The sequence below is a fragment of the Silurus aristotelis genome (genome assembly GCF_946808225.1).
Source record: "Silurus aristotelis genome assembly, chromosome: 12".
NCBI lineage: Eukaryota > Metazoa > Chordata > Actinopteri > Siluriformes > Siluridae > Silurus > Silurus aristotelis.
Window position 1 is genome coordinate 15,117,335 of NC_139585.1, and position 17,884 is coordinate 15,135,218.

The 17,884-nt window shown below is 37.1% G+C and overlaps 3 protein-coding genes across 7 annotated transcripts in view; 1 reads left to right on the plus strand and 2 right to left on the minus strand.

Moving 5' to 3' along the window:
* vti1a (vesicle transport through interaction with t-SNAREs 1A) overlaps positions 1 to 1,345 on the minus strand; it is a 105,757-nt gene extending 104,412 nt beyond the window's left edge. For 2 of the 4 annotated variants that reach the window (XM_083555994.1, XM_083555996.1), the window contains exon 1: positions 1,148 to 1,345. In XM_083555994.1, the coding sequence (XP_083412120.1) occupies positions 1,148 to 1,241 (94 nt within the window). In that variant the 5' untranslated portion in view covers positions 1,242 to 1,345. The remainder of the gene's footprint in view (positions 1 to 1,147) is intronic. The other 2 variants (XM_083555995.1, XM_083555997.1) reach the window with 1 other exon arrangement.
* Positions 1,338 to 6,909, plus strand: zdhhc6 (zDHHC palmitoyltransferase 6). Of its 2 annotated transcripts, none has more exons than XM_083555992.1 (11): positions 1,338 to 1,640; positions 2,174 to 2,706; positions 2,829 to 2,920; positions 3,075 to 3,234; positions 3,414 to 3,575; positions 3,751 to 3,804; positions 4,777 to 4,944; positions 5,039 to 5,080; positions 5,165 to 5,310; positions 5,389 to 5,435; positions 5,565 to 6,909. In XM_083555992.1, exons 2-11 carry the CDS (start codon positions 2,440 to 2,442, stop codon positions 5,666 to 5,668), a joined length of 1,242 nt encoding a protein of 413 aa, XP_083412118.1. In that variant the 5' UTR covers positions 1,338 to 1,640; positions 2,174 to 2,439; the 3' UTR covers positions 5,669 to 6,909. The 2 variants fall into 2 exon arrangements, with proteins under 2 accessions (XP_083412118.1, XP_083412119.1); XM_083555993.1 differs by having other exon boundaries at positions 1,576 to 1,686.
* acsl5 (acyl-CoA synthetase long chain family member 5) lies at positions 6,468 to 16,644 on the minus strand. Its single transcript, XM_083555991.1, has 21 exons — positions 16,516 to 16,644; positions 15,175 to 15,331; positions 14,896 to 15,004; positions 14,717 to 14,781; positions 14,514 to 14,615; positions 11,891 to 11,990; positions 11,396 to 11,574; positions 11,268 to 11,300; positions 11,131 to 11,182; positions 10,900 to 10,973; positions 10,710 to 10,787; positions 10,434 to 10,568; positions 10,128 to 10,262; positions 9,864 to 9,959; positions 9,422 to 9,494; positions 9,217 to 9,305; positions 9,016 to 9,132; positions 8,650 to 8,793; positions 8,445 to 8,546; positions 7,694 to 7,765; positions 6,468 to 7,584 (listed from the first exon to the last, which is right to left on the minus strand). Exons 2-21 carry the CDS (start codon positions 15,328 to 15,330, stop codon positions 7,447 to 7,449), a joined length of 2,049 nt encoding a protein of 682 aa, XP_083412117.1. The 5' UTR covers position 15,331; positions 16,516 to 16,644; the 3' UTR covers positions 6,468 to 7,446.
* Positions 16,645 to 17,884: the final 1,240 nt, after the last annotated feature.

Below are 17,884 nucleotides of genomic sequence, written 5' to 3' on the forward strand. Positions count from 1 at the left end.
GCCATTCAGAGGTGGACTTGCTGGTGTGTTTTGTATCATTGTCCTGCTGTAGAACCCAAGTTTGCTTTAGCTTGAGGTCACAAACAGATGGCCAGACATTCTCCTTCAGGATTTTTTGGTAAACAGCAGAATTCATGGTTCCATTTATCACAGCAAGTCTTCCAGGTCCTAAAGCAGCAAAACAGCCCCAGACCATCACACTACCACCAACACCATATTTTACTGTTGGTATGATGTTCTTTTTCTGAAATAAAAACTGCATGTTGTCTTCACTTGTGTAATCTTTGTGTACACACACACACACACACACACACACACACACACACACACACACAGTTTTGTAGATTTGTATAATTGTATAGTTCACCTTACTTTAATATCTTTCCACTACAATGCTGCCCTTTTCTCTTGTCTCCTGCTATAAGACTGACTTTTTCACCTGGGGTCATTGCCATCGGAAAGTATTGGAAGAACGCCATTTCTTTGCTTTATGGTATACAATGAACACATTTGGGTTTGGAATCAAAACAGGAAAATTCAGCAACAGATCGGAATCCAGATGTGTTAACAACCGGAAACATTCAGCTCGAACTCTACCATTTTTAAATGAGCTACAATGTTGGAACATGTGACTGACAGGTGTTTCTCAGTTGCTTAGTAGGTGTTGCTATTGTTTGCCCTGTTAGATGGATTGTTTAAATAATTAATAGTTTTGAATGTCTAATGTTGGAATGAGACCTACATTTCACCTGTGAAGACTGCATGTGTTGATATAAAGGATAAAGCAATATGGCAACCACAGGAAAAAAACAAGAAAATATAAAACCACATATATGAAAAGTAAAATCCCACCAGGAAACATTATACACTATGGGACATACACTAACATTATACACTATGTATATGTAATAAGACACATTGGTTACTTGATAAAGCAGGCTCGTCGTTAGCTCTGAAACAATGCAGTGTGTTTCATGGTTTTATTTTAAACCTGCTAGCGAGAACCAGCAGACAGCTCACATCGGAGCGACTCCATAGCAACTGTATACCGGCTTTGCGGCTTGGAATGTTTCCAGCTCGCTAGCATTACAGCAAGCTAACTAGCTAACCTGGTCCGGCTGGTGTTCTTTTTGAAGACAACACTCACCTCCACCAAGTTTGGGTATTCTTCCAATTTTGTTCGTAATGTCCGCGGTGAGAGTACTGAACTCCTGCTCGTACGTTTCGAAATCCGAAGACATTGTTGTAAATGGTGAATTTAAATGGTCTCAGACGGATGTCGCGAACCTTTACACTGGTTGTATCAAATGTTGTTATTGACGTTGCCGTCACTTCCCAGTGTCACTTAAATTATCGTCCGGCGAAAACACATACTCATGCGCGCGCACACACACACACGTTTTACATTGGTTTTAGTGTTTAATTTTGCGTAGGAACGTAGTAGTTTAATCATATAGAGCTGACGTTGTTTTGAAATGGGACAAAAAAAAACAAGTATTAGAAGTATTCATAAGTTTTGTCTCGTAAGTCACATTTCCGTCTTTGTCTACACGGAAGACATGAGTGGCGCACCGCTCTGACTGCGGCCGAGAGAATGCGGAACTGAGTAACATTGACGTGTGGGAGTGTAACCGCTTGTTGTGAGTGATTACTAGCTGTTCATGCAAAGGGAAATATATTTAAGACGTAATTACTTATTTATCTTGTGCATATTAAATCATTCACCTTGTCGTTAATGGGCAGATATGTATCGGGTTTTGAATGTCAGGAACTGTGATCGCTAGCTTGCTTGCTATATTGGTGTTTACCTAGAAATCAAAATGAATGACTGATTCTAGATGTAGAGTTAAGACGTGTTCTATAATGCGCATCCGCCTTAAATTATACAATTAATGTTGAATATACTGATTTGCAAGCAATAAAACGTGTCGCTGTGTAACATTTTATGATTCACAGAGGAAAATACCAGTCTGCTAAATGAAAAAAAAATGCATTAGTATGCAGTCTTTGTAGTAGTCACCAGTGTAGTAGTCAGTTTCCTGGCTGCAGTACAACAAATACCCTGATATAGCCGACTGTTGCATATTGCATAACATTTTAAGTTTTCATCCCATGCCAGAGTAATCAACAGACCCATCTTTTCTCTATTTCCCTCCTTCACTCATATACTTAGATGGGTGACATGTTTCCAGCTTGAAAGTTAAGCAGCAGGCTGGTTTGAGAGAAAGGATGCCACACAGGAGGAGAGCTAGTGATTCTACCACACAGACGGCTGCTGTAACCCATGACCCAACTGATCGCTGGATGTTTTGGAGGAGACAGAAAACATCCATTTTATCCTCTACTTGGTCAAATCATTTTATGACAGAGAAACATTACTAACAAATTTGCAATTTTTAAGAACTTTCAAAAGCTGAAAAACTATATCTGCTGTACAAAATGAACATTATATCTGCCTTTATTGTGTTTGAAAACCTCCACGAAGTTAGGAGGCTCTGTCACTGGGGTCCGATCATTGCACTTACTGTCATTGCTGTGTGTTCGTCCATGGCCATACTGGACTCTATTATCTGGTATTGGCCCTTGGACACTACAAGCGGCAGCATTAACTTCATTATCCTCATCAACTGGACTGTCCTCATTCTCTACAACTATTTCAATGCCATGTTTGTGGGTCCTGGATATATTCCTTTAGAGTGGAAACCGGTAAACACAGAACATATTTTCGGACTTCTTTTGTTAACCATAATTCTTGTTTTCTTCTCTAATCTGATTAACTCTGTGTAACATAGCTGCATGTTGGTCATGCTGTGTCTTCTCTCTAACAGGAAAATCAGCGAGACACTATGTACTTACAGTTCTGTAGAGTGTGTGAAGGTTATAAAGCTCCGAGATCTCACCACTGCAGAAAGTGTAACAGGTAGCATTTGTGTGTATGCGCATGTGTAACTACTAAATATAATCGCAGCATCTTAGATGAATGTAGTGTTTAGTTCTGGCTTTGAGATGCCTGAGTTTTTTCACAGCATGGTTAAAAAATGTTTTCTATTTAGCTGCCTGATCTTCTTTTCCAGGTGTGTGATGAAGATGGATCACCACTGTCCCTGGATCAACAACTGCTGTGGACATCAGAATCATGCCTACTTCACCACTTTCCTCCTCCTCGCCCCACTGGGTTGTATCCACGCTGCTCTTATCTTTATCATGACAATGTACTCTCAGTTAAATGACCGGGTCAGTACATCCATAAGTCCATTTGTTGGGCTCTGGCAAATAAATTACTATGATTAATAAGATTTATTCCTGCTTAGATGTTATATAAACTGTATAGGTTTTTAATGCAATATAATGTTTACATTAAACATGTATCTTCTGAAGAACGATTGTGCGTAACTGTTGTGCTTCTACTGCAGATCTCTTTTGGTTGGAGCTCGGTGAAGATAGACATGAGTGCCCCACGGCGTGTCCAACATCCCATAATGCCTTTCAGCATATCGGCTTTTGCAGCCAATCTCTTTGCTCTTGGACTGGCATTAGGCACTACCATTGCAGTTGGCATGCTGTTTTTTATTCAGGTACAGCATATTAGTTTATTTGGCCTTTATCCACCAACGTGTCAAATGCTTGCATAAACGAGTTTACCAAAACATGTACTACAATTCACCAGTCAACCCCTACACTATGACGATAAAGAAATGTCACGGAATGGAATTGCAAGTGCTTGATAATGAATGGCTTTTTCATTTACAGATGAAGGTGATTCTGCGAAACAAAACCTCAATTGAAGTATGGATCGAGGAGAAGGTAAGTGTGATACTTCTTAAATCTGGTGCAACCCAAATCTTTTAAACACATACATTACTTCTGTTTCTGGCAGTATCCTGTTGCTATCTTTATACTCTTGCTTCGTCTGCAGAATGTTTTCTGTAATGTGCTCTCAATATTCAGTGTTGGTTGATTGTATTCCAATTAATCATGTCTGTGTAGTGTCTTAGTTTTTTTTTAATTTAGATATGCTGTATTTAATCAATATGCTGTATATTAAAAAAGTCTTGTTGTGTAAAGCAGTGGTCCCCAACCTTTTTTGCACCACAGACTGGTTTAATGTCGGACAATATTTTCACGGACCAGCCTTTAAGGTGTGGCGGATAAATACAACAAAATAAATTGATACAACGGCATAAAAACTGGTATTTTCTTAATATTATAATAAACGTGAATCCACTGTGTTGTTTTTTTGTTCATTTTGCTAGCTTGGGGGTTTAAATTTAGCGGTAATGTATTATGTGTTACCGGCCGGAACAGCCCCTTTAAGAAGGTAGAAGATGTAGGTGAGACATGTGACCGAGGCATCTTGACATGCATTAAGAGTGAGTCATAGACAGATGTGGCGGAGAGAATCCGGTAATTTTCCAAAATAAAACATTGTTCAGAATCAGATAATAAATCAAACGAAAATAATGTAAGTTATTTATTTTTTCTGTGCGGCCCGGTACCAATTGACCCACGGAGCGGTGCCGGTCCGAGGCCCTGGGGTTGGGGACCACTTGGGTAAAGGACATTTCTTTTTCTTTTGTCCAGCAAAGCGGTTGCAGGGTCTTGCAACCACTCATATAGAATTTATTAGTAAAGCCTTGAGTCTCTGCTACAACAATAGTTTATTGTTGCTTTGTGTCAAGAAATTGAATTGGACATTATTTTATTTCATTCCTAATTATGAAAAGTCGAATTAGAAATATCCAAATTCAACTTAAAAGCCTCAAATATTTCCCTCAGGCCAAAGACAGAATCCAGTACTACCAAACAGAAGAGGAGTTCATCTTCCCATATGATCTGGGAAGTCGCTGGAAGAACTTTAAGCAGGTGTTCACATGGTCTGGTACACCAGAGGGAGATGGAGTTGAATGGCCCGTAAATGACAAATGCCACCAGCACACACTAACCGTAGGTCCTCACTATAAGTTTTAAAATCATCACACGTTATTTACTCTCCAGATCAAGTGAGATCGTTGTATTTGTATCGCCTGCCTTTTTTCAGATCGAGCAACTGAAGCAGAAAGCTGACAAGCGTGTGAGAAGCGTAAGTATTTGTCATGACGTGTGTTTGACACAAGATGGCAACATTGACAAAAAGATGTCTAAAACTGGGTTCTGTATTCTGTAGGTGCAGTACAGAGTTGTGGAAGACTACAACGGAGCTTGGTGTCCACTAGGGAAGGGAATAAACACGTTCTTCAGGTCGCCTTGCTCTGAAGAACCAAGGATCAAACTTGCTAAAGGTGAAACCATCTTCGCCACAAGAGGAACCAAGTGAGTCCTCCAAGTTTGCTTAATGCTGAATGAATAAATGGTGAATGAATGAATGAGAATTGATGTTTTATTATCCAGGTGGTGGATGTACGGGGACAAAGTTTTGGATGAGGAAAAGACCAAAGGTATACTAATGTCACAATAAAAAATAAATAAATAAAATGTTGCAATCTGTGCATTTCATAAGTATTTTTTAAATGTAGGCATTCTTAAAAATGCTATTTCTTATTTGTTTTCTCTCTCTACTGAGTTAGTTGGTCTCCGTGTTAGAGGATGGTTTCCACGTCGCTGTGTGGAAAAGTGCCACTATGACTCAGCGAATAACACACCAGCATGTGAAGAAAAGAAAGACAAGTAAGACAAGTGGGTTGTGCTTTTCTGTTAGACCTGTACACTCTAAGCAAAGAAATAATAATTCCTCAAGGGATGTGTGGATGTTTAATATGATCGTTTTACCAAATAGAATGGAAGACCACCTGTTTGTAGAGTTCTTTACAAATCTTTAATTCCCTTAAAAATCGGCAATCGAAGATTCGTTTATTTAGACTGTAATGAGCAACCTTTAAAGAATGGAGACGACTATATATAGAAGAGAACTCGTAAAAATGTACTGATGATAAAACAAAACAACTACATGCACTGAATTCTGCTGTACTTCTGTTCCTGACTGATCCAGAGATGTCTGATTACTAAATCATTTAAATGATTTCAACTGTCTACATGTCCAAACCAGAAAATTCTGCTTTGTCAAATGAACATGTGTCCCTTCTTAATATTTCCAAAGAGAATCAAAATGACATGAAGCTCAGAGCAAATTGTTCCTTAAGTGATGAACTCTGGCTTAAAAGCAGTCAATATTAGGAACTGAGCAAATGTTTACTTTATATATATATATTGTTTCCTTTGTGTGTGTGTGTCTCTCTCTCTCTCTCTCTCTCGCTCTCTCGCTCTCTCTCTCTCGCTCTCTCTCTTTCTTTCTCTCTTTTTGATGTTCAAGCCGTTTATGCAATGCCTTTGCCAGCTGTATCAAGGTTTTAGTCATGCAAATACTGTTTGTACAGAAAAAAATGGTAATTTTATTTTTTATTATTTTTGTAAGATCGATGTGAACCTTACAGTGGATAAGTAAACATTTCTGCTCTTTATTGTATGATCTAGTTTTTGTTTTTTGTTTTTATAATACATATAAAACAAAAATGGTAATTATTTACTCAGTAATTCTGTTTTTCAGTGCTTTTTCAAATGTACATAGCATTAAATGAAAGGATTCAGCATTCCAGTTTAATCATTGTCTATTTCAACTGTAGTGAAACAAACAACAACTGAGACACAAGAAAAAAAAATAGTTAAATAAAACACACTTGTGATAAAAGTGTATTAAAAGGGCGGTTGTTGGGGCAGTCAATGAATTTCTATTTTCCATTATTGTTAATGACTTATTAATTTCTTTTTTGTTTGTGTCAAAAACTCCTGTAAATGAAACTACAAAATTATAATCAACATCCTTTAGAAGATGAGAAATCTTTTTCAGAAAGTAATTTGTGATTTCTGTCAATTGTCAACAACAATAAAAAGTACATATTGCTGCAGTTTTATAAAGTTGGTTCAAACTATATTTTTATAGTAACTTTCTATAATAAATTATTCAGATATTATTGTATAATAAATATTCAGATATCCCATACATGTCTTTAAATATGTCTTTAGACTGTTAGGCAGACATTTGTGTTTGCATTATAGAGTATAAATGTATTTTTCATGTTAATTGACAAAATTCAACAACTTTGACTCCCATTACAACTGTGCTTTGGTCGGCTGTACTGAAATTATTGCCTATGTCAATCTCAAATATACTACAGTAGCACTGTGTATAGATGAAATGAAATGAAAATGGGCTATTCCATCAATATGTACATTTGTGCAGAAGATAGGGCTTAATTGACCATAGTCAAGTTGACTTGACACTTCTAAAAAAAAAAAAAAAAAGAAAAAAAAAATGTTTAATTACAAATACGAAAAAACAATGCTGTATATCTACACCTTGTGTACTACTAAGCTTTACGGTCTACATTCCTTTGGTTCTCTGAGTTGCTTTGTAGGTCACAGGAGCTTTTTACATCTGGCCTTTTCTGGTGATCACTGTAGTTGAGCGTAAAGATTTTCAATCTCATGTTTGAAGAACTTGCTGAGGTCACCTCTTTTAGCCTTAAGTGTTGGAGTAAGCAGACCATTCTCTATGGTGAACTGCTCAGGGTGGAGATGCAGGTCTTTTACCTTAGCGATAGAAAACAGCAACACAAGTTTCTTTTGTGTATATTTATGTAACGTAATATTGTGACGTCTTAATGAAAAGTACACCTACCAAGTTTGTACCAAGACTTACTTGTTCAAAGGATTTGAGCCCTGCTTCACGTCCCAGCTTTACAAGGTCAACAAGTATAGCCTTCTTAATTTGCTGTAAATGAATAAAAACAATGGTGATTAACTATGTAGCTGGGTGAGAATGGTTTATTTTTTGATGAGAACCCATAAATTAGATTTGTCTTCTGAATGATAAAATGAAAAAAAAAAAAAAAAAGTACTTTTATATGCTGTATATAGCTATAAACTTTGCTTTGCATGCCTTTTGGTACAGACCCCATTAGAAATGAGACAGTAGTACAAACTTACAAATGTCTTTTCTACAGAGGTTGAAAGGTAATATATTTGCAACATTCCTAAGTGTTTCACAATCATGTGGGTGTGACTTACATTAATTATTCTAATTAAATGATTTAGCTTGTAGCTGACACAACACAGTGATAGTATGTCACGTATTTAACTAGCAGTGAACTGCCTGTATCAAGAAGTATTGAACTAAAATGCTAAATAATAGTGTATTACTTGTATATATTTATATGTAGTTTATATCTTCACTGATTATCTTGGACTTTGTGTTTTAGATAACAGCTTAAGGCCAAGAAGCAAACAAACAAAGTCTTTTTTTGTCTACTTTCCAATTAAACAAATTTTGACTCTGCTACCTCAGGTATACTGTTTTTTAACGATTGACAAAAATCTATTTGTCATCTAATAGTAGTAAGTGTATTGAATAGCACATGCTATATTTTTTTCAATTGAACAGGGTATCAAACCTGGTTTTTACAAAGTTCTTCCAATGATCCCTTAACTCCAAGCTTCTCAGCCAAACCTAGTAGTACCTCAGCATCTGGCACCACAATGGCTATTAAACAGGACTAAAAATAGAAAGAAATACAGCATATGTAATATTTTGAACTCTCCAAATGTTCATGTAGAATTATTTATTTCTATAGATTAAATAGAATAGGTGCAGCTTACTTGCAAACTGTCCCCATGAACAAATACTTGAGCAACTGATCCACAGCGAATGTAAACGTTCTCAATCTTTTCAGGAGCAATGTACTCGCCTTGTGCCAGTTTGAAAATGTTTTTCTTCCTGTCAATAATCTTCAAGACTCCACTCTAGTAAATTGTGCAAAATCACAATGTTACTACATGACAGTTAAATATGTACAGGATGACATTTTGAAGAAAGCTACTAAAGACCACATAGAAATTGGTATAAACAAGCCTACAGGTTACTAACTCACTTGAACCAAATCAACACACATTGGTTTGGAGAATAACAAAGTATTCCATATACTGGATGGGTTTAAGAATTTAGCATTAAGAAAGGAATCCCACCGGAAGCCATTTGCCAATGTCTCCAGTATGTAACCATCCATCTTGGTCAAGGGCCTCAGCTGTCTTCTCTGGATCATCCAAATACCCACAGAAGACATTCTTTCCTTTTATACACACCTAGAATGCAAACAACTATTATTGATAGAGAATAAGGACTAACTATTATAGACTTTCATGTTGAAGAGAAGATGTTCATATTACCTCTCCTTCACCATTAGATGCGAAATAGTTCATTTCTTCAACATCTACTAGTTTGACCACATTACATGGAACGGGTACTCCAACATGTCCTTAACCCGAAAGCATTTTAAATTATAAACTCGTACTACAGTTCATTTTGGAATTGATTAGCCTCAAGCATGTATTTGTTGCTGTAAAATCAATTGATTTTACTATGGAAACATACCAGCAGTCCAGTCCCCAGGCAGAGAGATGGTGCAGCCTGCTGTGCACTCAGTTTGGCCATATGCCTCAAATATCTGGAAATCAGGTCAGAGACACAGGTCAGCTTTGGGTCACTGAGATAAGTAAGCATACACAGATGTCCTATGTTACCCTTATCCACAACAACAGACACCATGACCACTACTGAGTGAAAGTACTGTAGTTTGTATGTAGACACATTTACATTTAATTAACCCCTCAAACTTTCCAGATCAATTGAAGTCTGTGAATTATAATTCTACCATTTAAAGATACACATCACCTTCTATTAGTTTTACTGCAGTTAATATGTTTCATAGTAATTAATAAAACATACAATGAAACAAAGGTTAGTATGTAGTTTAAACTTGGTAACAGGTTTGTTGAATGTTTGCATGAATTATGGTGAGATTTTTTCTGTTCACCTGGCAACCGAGGCATGCTCTGAGGAAGCTGAGTACAGCAGGTGAAATGGGAGCAGCACCTGTCACCATCACTCGCACACATCCCCCAAGAGACTCCTGGGGCCAGGGACACATACAAGCATTCAAGATCATAATCACAGGCTAGTTTCATTACCATTTCAATACCTTCTTCACCAGTGTTGGAAAGCAAACTTTCTTCACTTAGAATGATTCCATCAGTGCTGTCAAAGAAACCAGATGTATTTTTATGCCTGAAAGGGATACCTGAACTTTGTGAAAGATGAGCTTGTCCCATATGCTGTTGTTTCTGATGATGCCCCGCTTCACCTCTGCATGTTTCCTTTCAATGGCGAAGTTCAGGAGCCATTTCTTGAATGGAGTCTGGGCCCCACTTTGAATCTGAAAGAATGAAGAGAAGGTCAGCTTGACAATGAAAGTCTGTGTATAGGATAAAGCGCATTTGAGGGTCTTTAACTAGGCTAGATCCAGTGTTTATATCATCGAGCATCATGCAAAGAACATTTCACTAATATGTGAGAAAGGTGGAGGACAAAAAGAAACTTTCAATACCTTGTCATATACACGATTAAGAAGACGTGGTACAACAGGGAAAACTGTGGGCTTTAGGGTTTTCATGTCATCAGGAAGCAGTCTGACATCTCCTTGGAAGAAACCTACCCTTCCACCCACACCATACAGCACTGTCTAGCAGATATACACAAAACGTAACAAAGATAAGATAAGATCAGTATGGAAGATTTACTAGTTTGTCACTATGTGCCTAACAAATAGAAATTCATATAACAAAGTCATCAAATATTCCACTAAGCATACTGAAACCTTTACCTGAACAACTCTCTCAAACATGTGAGCCAGTGGCAGGAATGATATCAGCACATCAGTGGACAGTGGTGTAAAGGCACTCTAGAGTAAATATTAATAAAAAACATTTATTAATAAAGAAAACTCTCACAGACCAATTTCACTGACAACAAAAAACAATGACCCTCTTCCTATTGATAGTGATATACAATACCTCAAAGCTTTTAACAAAGCTAGCAGCATCTGCCACTACATTTTCATGGGTTAACATGGCTCCCTTTGGATCACCTGAAAAAGAAAAGAAGCATTAACGGTATTGCAGCTGTATGTGCTGAAGTGCAGTTAAAAATGTCGTAGCACCAACATTTTAAGCAAAACAGATATATAGGCTATATATAGTCTGTGATATGTTATGGTGTCATCCTAGGTAAAGATGTATACCCACCAGTAGTTCCACTGGTAAAACATATAATACTCAAGTCTTCTGGCTTTGGTGGCTAGAGATAGAAAATGAACAAAATTATACTCACATTTTTCTTTTATAATGCTTACAAAGACATAGAAGTCAACCAAATAACTTACAATTGGCTTTCGAAGATTATCTTTTCCCAGAGCCTAAAGTACAAAAATATATTTTAAAGTCATTTGTGAGTAACTGCTTTGAAAATGTTGAAATAACAGCACCACATTAATAAGTTTTTTTAGATTACCTCCATGTCCTTTAGACTCAGTATTTCCACTGCACACTTGGATGCTCTTTCTGTTAGAGCAGCATCAAATGCATCCATAACAATAATGGTTTTGAGCACAGGGGTAAGACTTTTTTCACAGTTAGCTAGAAGAGTCTCCACTTTGTCCTGCTTGTCACAAAGTACTGTAGATATTTTGGCTGCAAAGGATATAAAATAGGTCGTAATTAGGATCTTCCAAATTCCAGTTTGAATAAAAAAATGTGGGTATAGTCTGGTATGAATTTCAGTATAAATATACATAAGTATCCAAATACTAACATGTTTCTGTTTATATAACAGCATAATATAAGATTGATATAAGATTTAAAGTTGACCTATATGTGAAAAATTTAATCTTTAATCTTGAATCATTCCAATCTCATTGCTTCATTAAAGGTCTAGAGACCCCAGTTAGGTTTTACCTGTGCTAGTGAACACCTCTAATGAAGCTGAGTGGTAAGCAGGTATAATTACCTCTGTTAATAATGAAGACAAGTGCCTCAGGACCCAACGTGTCATACAGAGGAACTGCCACCATGGAATAAGTATAGCAGGCCAGCTCAGAGATAATCCACTGTGTACAAGAAGCAGATATTGATCAGTCTACAAAACTGTGAATTGACTTCCATCTGACACAGATCTGGTTTTTTCAAATGTGCTCTAGCATTTATCTATTGCATCTGTTGTATGTGGGCAATTCCCACAAAAAGTCACATTGTAACTTTCCACTGTACAGTTAATGTAAGCCTATGAACTATAAATATATTTAATTTAGTCAGTAAAGATGTAAAATATGAGACATAAGTAGATTAACAACGTTTTGAAACATGAAAGGTAAGATAATGTCTTACTGGAGAAATAAAGTAAACAAATTCAGTTGTTTTATTTGTGTAAGAATAATAAAAAAAATAGACAAAAAAGACTTTGTTTGTTTGTTTTTGTTTGTTTGTTTGTGTGTTTTGATTTAAACAAACCAGCCATTAGGGTTGCACAAGCCAGTGCACTCTTAGTGCCGGTCCCGGGAAAAATTGGGACCGGCACTATTACTGTTGGCTGAAGGAGGAGAAAGAGAGGAGGAAGACGAGAAAAGGCAGGGAAAGGAGAAGTGTAGGAGAGTGGAGGTTCGGTTTGGTACTTTAAATGTTGGTACTGTGACTGGTAAAGGGAGAGAGGTAGCTGATATGATGGAGAGGAGAAAAGTAGATATGTTGTGTGTTCAGGAGACCAAGTGGAAAGGGAGTAAGGCCAGGAACATTGGAGGTGGGTTTAAACTGTTCTTTCATGATGTGGATGGAAAGAGAAATGGTGTAGGGGTGATTCTTAAGGAAGAGTTTAGTAAGAGTATAGGGGAGGTGAAGAAAGTTTCTGATGAATGTGAAGCTGGAAGTTAAAGGCGTGATGATAAATGTCATCAGTGCTTATGCTCCACAAGTGGGTTGTGAAATGGAGGAGAAGGAAAAATTCTGGAGTGAGTTAGATTAAGTGGTAGATGGTGTTCCTAGGAATAAAAGACTGCTGATTGGGTCAGGTTTAAATGGGCATGTAGGTGAAGGTAACAGTGGTGATGAGGAGGTGATATATAAGTATGGCTTAAAGGAGAGGAATGTGGAAGGGCAGATGGTGGAAGATTTTGCTAAAAGGATGGAAATGTCAGTGGTGAACACTTATTTTAGGAAGAAGGATGATCATAGGGTGACGAATAAGAGCGGAGGAAGGTGCACACAGGTGGACTATGTTCCATGTAGAAGCGTCAACCTAAAGAAGATTGGAGACTGTAAGGTGTTGGCAGGGGACAGTGTGGCTAGACATTGGATGGTGGTCTGTAGAATGGTATTGGAGGTAAAGAACAAGAGGAGGAGAGTGAGGACTGAAAGAAGAATAAGATGGTGGAAACTGAAGGAGGAAGACTATAGTGTGAGGTTCAGGGAAGAGGTCAGACAGGGGCTTGGTGGTGGTGAAGAGGTGCTGGATGATTGGGCAACTACTGCAGAAGTGATGAGGGAGGCAGCTAGAAAGGTACTTGGTGTGACATCTGGAAATAAAAAGGAAGACAAAGAGACGTGGTGGTGGAATGAGGAAGTGCAGGACAGCATAAGAAGAAATAGGTTGGCAAAACAGAATTTGGATGGACAGAATGATGAGAAAAGTAGGCAGGAGTACAAGGAGATGAGGCAGCAGGTAAAGAGGGATGTGGCGAAAGCCAAGGAAAAGGCATATGAGGAGCTGTATGAGAAGTTGGACACTAAGGAAGAAGAAAAGGATTTGTACCGATTGGCCAGGCATAGGGGCCGAGCTGGGAAGGATGTGCTGCAAGTTAGAGCAATAAAGGATGGAGATGGAAATGTGTTGACTAGTGAGGAGAGTGTGTTGAGAAGATGGAGGGAATATTTTGAGCAGCTGATGAACGAGGAAAATGAGAGAGAGAGAAGGTTGGAGTGGAGATGGTGAAGCAGGTAGTGGATAGGGTTAGTAAGGAGGAAGTGAGAGCAGCAATTAGGAGGATGAAGAGTGGAAAGTCGGTTGGACCAGATGACATAACGGTAGAAGCATGGAGATGTTTAGGAGAGATGGCAGTGGAGTTTTTAAACAAGATTGTTTAACAGGATTTTGGAAGGTGAGAAGATGCCTGAGAAATGGAAAAGGAGTGTGCTGGTACCGGCCTTTCAAGAATAGGGAAGATGTGCAGACCTGCAGTAACTACAGGGAAATTAAGTTGATCAGTCACACCATGAAGTTATGGGAAAGAGTAGTGGAAGCCAGGCTAAGTGAAGAGGTGACCATCTGTGAGCAACAGTATGGTTTCTTGCCGAGGAAGAGCACCACAGACACATTATTTGCTTTGAGAATGTTGATGGAGAAGTATAGAAAAGGTCAGAAGGAGCTGCATTGTGTTTATGAATCTTTTTCGCCTTAGTTTACAAAAAAAGTGTTGAAATGCTAATCTTTATGATAGCATAGATACAGATAAAAAAGTTAAATATGATATGATAAGAGATAGATAGGAGATACATAGACAGATATATTAATTTAAATGTAAATGTAAAAAAGTAATTATAGAATGATGAGTCAGTTAAAGCTGTTGTAGTTGTTTTATCACCTCTGGTCGGTTTTGAGCAAAGATGCCAATGAATGATTTTGGTGAGGGCTCCAGGCCTTTGTGGAGCAGTCCAGAGCCCAAATACTCAGCCCTTTCTGAAACCTGCAGGAACAAAAAAAACAATGAAATTCATATACTTTTACATATTAATCCCTTTCTCTTAATAATGAACTTTAACTACCATATATTGCCAAAATAAGTACCTGTTTGTATTTTAGCCATTGGTATGGCTTCCTAGGCTTTCTGTACCCCAAGCAAGGTCCATTTCCTGTATGGATATAAAAAAAAAAGATTTAAGACCAGTGTGAGACAAATGCCCAGAGTGTCCAGTGCATTTGTATTACATCTAAACACTTTATTCTAATTACCGGAGGCATTTTACCTGAAGCATGTAGTCCCCTTTGGAAAACCTCATATAGAGTCTTGGCATCTTCGTATAAATAGGATATTAAGTTGTCATCTTTTAGAATTGCATTTTTCCTGGCTCCACCCTACAAATCAGTAGGTTGTATTATAGCATTAAATATCTAAATAAGAAGTTACATTATTTTTAAAAAAGTATTTCAATTCCCAGTATCAGTAAGTAAATCTCTCTTCTGTTATAATATACAGCATATCAAATTTTGAACTCTTCTGTACAGTTCTGGTCCAATATTCTCACCGCAGTTCCCACTGTCTGTCTATTCAGATCGACAGGTGCCCGCAGAGGCTTGGGCCTGGTGTTGAGATAAGTCAAAGCAACTACACCGAGCCCAAACAAGAACACCAGTGCAGAGGTGGGCAATGGAGAGAAGAGAAACTCAAATAAAAACTCCATTCTGTCAGAACAGAAAATTCTGTATTAAATAACAATCATTTCAGTGTAGTTATTGAATAAATTATTGTAACAACTAAACATAATGCATTAAGCAAAATAACATAATTATAAATTAACATAGTTAACAATAGTGCCTATTACATTAATTAATATAGATAATTTATTTATATAATCATGAAAAGAAGGTTAAATATGTTATCTGTAACCATCAAAGGTAAAAAAACAAGGATGCCCATCTAAATTATTCACTTATAATTTACTTAAACTACGGATTTACTGTTTGCTTATTTTAAATTTAAATTTTTGCCCAATGTGCTGAAATGTTTGTAAGACTAAAATATCAGACAAGAGACATAACATATAGACAGAGCCCAATAAATTGTTAGCAATGGAAAATTCATAATAGTAAACATTGCTGCAACCACAAGAGCACATTCAACCTTAAACTTTAGACTGTAGCAGAACCAAGAGTAATTGTTCTGAAGACCCAAAAAACCTAACCAAGTATATAAAGAGCAGGTCTCCATTGAAGTAAACTGGACCCAGGGTGCCAATAAAAAGAAGCCAAATAAGACAAGTGAGGTGATCCCTAATCTTGGTGCCAGTAACAGTCTGGTTGCCACGTTCTTCCAATTTAAGGCAAGCCATTGCTGAACCTCATTATAAGCTAACAAACAAATATCCAATAAACACAATTAACAATACCTAGAACAATGTGCTAAGTAGTACAGACTTAACAAAAGCAGATCTATTCCCAAGAGCTGTAAGAAATGCATATTATATTATTTGTCTACTAACCCAATGTAAACTCATGAATAGTGGAAGAAATATTGGGTTGAATAAAAACACCTCATATGTATAATGCATGATTAGCCTAGGAGCAGGATTGGGAAGCACTGAGTAAAACAAGAATTTCAGAGATTCAGAGGGGATTTCAGAATTTCCACATATTCCAGCATGCCCAATATTTGTTAATTATTTATGAGTGTCTATGAATGGTATGGTAAAATTGCTGGGAGAAAACAGCACCATAATCATTACCCAAGCCCCACAATGAATATATATTACAATATTATGGTAAAATTCCAAAGATAGTATTATCATATTTCCTATGCCTTTTGCATAGGTCTTCTGTGTTTTATTTATATTATATTCTGTATTTTAGCTCTATGCTAAATTTAGTACCTGTGTGTCCTGCAGGAGTCTGCGTTCTTGCTCAGGTAATGATGCTACAAACTAAATCCGACAGAAAGAGCTTCTTCCATAAGCAGCAAGAAACACAGCAAGACTGAAGAAAACGTGCACAGGTCCAATAAAATAGCTGAAAGCACACAAGTGACCTTTGAACCATGCCTGCTATCTGCCTCCTGATTAAAAAATGTATGAACATAAACATATTGTCCTGTGTTTCAATAAAACAATAAACTTTATATAATATATTAAGTGTGCATTTATGTTTAAAGTGTACACCTATTTTCCTAAAGCAAACTGAAATATGTTTGTGTGTTTTTGAAGGTCGAGCTGACATTTAATCCAGATTTTATATTTGAGAGTTCAGGAATAAACTCACCATCTATAGTCTCCTGTCACCCATTTAACTCTGGTTTACTGGACTTAAAAAAAAAACATTCTGATAGCTTATATCAGAAAAGTCACTGTACTTGATGCTAAAATGTTACTGTAACATCTTGAGAATTGAGATGTTGTTCAAATTTTACTAATGCAATTTTTGTATAACTCGTTTATTTCTTTAGATATGTTAACATGAACTCAAAACCTAATCATGCAAAAGAAGTGGGATGCATTGCACAGGTGGCTCACAGCCTGGTGTTCGATAATTCAGCACACAATTTACATCTTTACCAAGAATAGTAGTCAGCAGACTCAGAAAGAGCTGCTAACAAGAGAGCAGCACCTAAACTAGAACAGCTCTCATCTAACATCATTATCACGTTTCAGCTACAGTCAGCCATGACACAGCATGACCTTTCTCACACTTTCACACTTTTACTCTCTCTGCATCATTATCTCACCTCTTTGGCACGAGCAGCTCAGCTGAACTTTGACACATGAACATAATGAAGTCTAAAGGAGCAGATAAGGTGTGAGCACCTTTGGACGGTTCGTAATCTAAGACTGATAAACGTGTGATAAAAGTGAAAAAGAGTGGAAATTGTCAAGGGCCATTTTTTTGTATATTGCCACATTATGAAGTGTTGTCTTTTGATTTCTACAAAGGGTCAAAGTTAAAAAGGATACACACAGATTCCAAACATGGTCTTGAGATTTGCATTTAAATTTCTCGATATGATGTCAGAGTCAGGCAGGTAAGATGAGGGGGAAAAGAACAACATGGAAACACTTAATTTTAAGGACACCTACGTACTTTACAACCATTTTTCTTTACAACATATTTGAAGAATTGCATACATTATTTATATGTATGTTTAATATTAGATTAGATTAGATTAAACTTTACTGTCATTGTGCAAGATACATGTACAGAGCCAATGAAATGCAGTTCAAGGTAATTTGTATGTAATATTTATTTACA